The sequence below is a fragment of the Papilio polytes genome, unplaced genomic scaffold (assembly GCF_000836215.1).
Source record: "Papilio polytes unplaced genomic scaffold, Ppol_1.0 DF822178.1, whole genome shotgun sequence".
Lineage (NCBI taxonomy): Eukaryota > Metazoa > Arthropoda > Insecta > Lepidoptera > Papilionidae > Papilio > Papilio polytes.
Genome location: NW_013527026.1, coordinates 67,880 through 70,308, shown reverse-complemented (window position 1 = coordinate 70,308; position 2,429 = coordinate 67,880). Strand labels below are relative to the sequence as shown.

The following is a 2,429-nucleotide window of genomic DNA, read 5'->3' as shown; positions in this document are numbered from 1 at the left end:
AAACTTTCGCATTTATAATATTAGTATGATAGTACGATTACCTGTTTTTTTTTTAATTTTTTCGTGTTAGCATTTACCAAGACTAGTAAACAACTCGTGTTAGATTGTTGTATATGTTAGCAATATGCACAAACCTGTTGCAGTCGGCCGGTCGCTGACCCGCCGCTTGTGCAACTAATCAACGACCTTTCGTTGCACAGTTATCTTGGGAATACAATTAATCGCTTTACAACGGCACATATGTTGTGATTTTAGTGCAATATTCATTTTTGATCACTTTACAAAGTAGCCGACGTTTGGCATATCGGTTACAGTGCACCCTTTTGCTTTTCACGCCAACTTAATCGCAAGATACTTGACATCCCAAGCTATATTTTTTCACTCATAATATATGTTAATGTGAAATGTAAAGAAGATGTCTTAGTAGGTTATTTAAGAGGCGAAAATCAAAAAAGCGGAGACCTTATTTATTAAAATAGCAAAGTGTCCATTATTACCCTATAATCGAAATAAGAGGAGACTCACAAAATGACTATTTTATATGATTATTTTGCCATCCTTCTTATAAGAAAATGGTAGAAAGTGCACTAAGATTTGAGCTTACGAGCTCGCAGTCATGGTTTGCACGCGAGATATCTTAGGCGTGTGTTGTGTGGTCAGGGCGTGTCGTGCTGCCGGCAGCTGAGCTCCGTGCTGGCTTGGCTGTGGGGCGAGCTGGCGTGCGGCGCGGCCAGCGCTGGCGCGCGCGCCCCGCTCGCCCCGCGCACCTCGCACATACACACGCTCTTCTCGCACAGGTAACAAACATCGCACAAATACACTACATATATTAAAGTGACGCAGGACACAACTCTGTTAACATAATTATAGAGATCTATTACTTTTACATTACCTACTATTTTCTTAAATAGAAAAAATAAAGCGTAATGGAATTTAAAACGGTTTAAGTAGTAGAATGTAGGTAAAAAATCTTTGCAAAACAAACTGACCTTTAAATTTAAAAAAATAATACGCATTTACATTTAAATTCCTTTAAAATTTGTTTATATTTAAACTGCACTAATAAACATGATTTAATTTTGCCGCAATTTGAATTTATAAGAACACAGTTGCACCAATCGGTTGCATTGATATAAATAAATTAGAATATTTTAACAAAAATGTGTAAATTTATTCAATGATTATGACTTTATTGTGGGAACATCGCGACATGTCCGATGTATCGTAAATTACCTAATGGTCAAAAATATTACGTTATCATAAAAGTAGCTTTATTATGCTTTATTGCATGTTATTTGTTCATTTATGTTGTAAACAACGTTGACATTACAATGAAGACAAAATGGTTCTCCTTTCATTCGTTTTACCGATTTTAACTGTTCATCTGATGGGTTCGCATTGTGTAGGAAACTTTTTATTTAGTTTTGCGCTGACAAAGTCGCGGTCGACCGCTAGTAGCTCATATTATTAGCAGTATGTATTACATAATGATCCACGCAGGCGAAGGATCAAGCGGATTATTAGCACTTAAATCAATAAATGTAAAATTTTATCTTTTTTATTAAAGAAAATCTCCATTAAAATCGTGGATAGGTATAATTTTCCAAAGATAATTTGAAACATTAATTTCTCATTAGTGAACATTAAGATCGGTTAATGACGTAAAGATGAACTCCGTATTTATGTATTTTTTACATTCAATTTTTATATTTCCAGTGTATATTTAACATGCAAATTTTTACAATTACATAAAAAATCTTTGTATTTGTTTTTGAATTCTCACAAGCTTTGAACATTTGAATAAATTATTTAGTATTATGAAATAGTATGTAATGAGACGAGATACGTTTACAGAATCTGGGCCAAACAAACATTGAATCAAGCGCCGAAAACTAATTCCACCGCAGCCTCGGCGAGGGGCTGCACCGCTGCGAGGTGAGTAGCACTAATGTTGCATAGTTCTAGAAACAATATTCGTGCAATTTTCACGTATATTATGCTAGTACTATATTGAAACATTTTTAAAAATCTTACCGAAGGTTTCATTGTCATTAAAATTTTAATTTATTTAAAACTCGTCCTTACTCAAGGATACGGACTTCGATATTGAAGCTCTGACATTAAATAATAATACATGTCCAATTAAATATCACACTCATCCAGTTTCCCCGCAGCAATGCCTCGGATAATGCCAGCGACTGGAAGCTTTATAGAACGAGATAATAATATTTACAATTTATGTGCTTGGACTATTATGGAAGACACTTTTCACATTTAATTGACAGGACGAAGCACAACGGCGTCGCCAAACTGGATTCCGACAGCAAGGGCCCGCGACACTCCCTCGCGCAGTCCGAGCCCTCCACCGAGTCCGCGGACTCGGACGACGACCTGCACATCCTGAACAAGTCCGTGTCCATCAAAGTGAG

The 2,429-nt window shown here is 36.3% G+C and overlaps 1 protein-coding gene across 1 annotated transcript in view; it reads left to right on the top strand.

The window, feature by feature from the left end:
• Positions 1-124: 124 nt before the first annotated feature.
• The window catches only part of LOC106106378, a 7,393-nt gene continuing 5,088 nt past the window's right edge, over positions 125-2,429 (top strand). Inside the window, exons 1-4 of the mRNA XM_013286955.1 lie at positions 125-150; positions 615-797; positions 1,855-1,935; positions 2,286-2,424. Coding sequence (XP_013142409.1) covers positions 125-150; positions 615-797; positions 1,855-1,935; positions 2,286-2,424 — 429 coding nt within the window. The remainder of the gene's footprint in view (positions 151-614; positions 798-1,854; positions 1,936-2,285; positions 2,425-2,429) is intronic.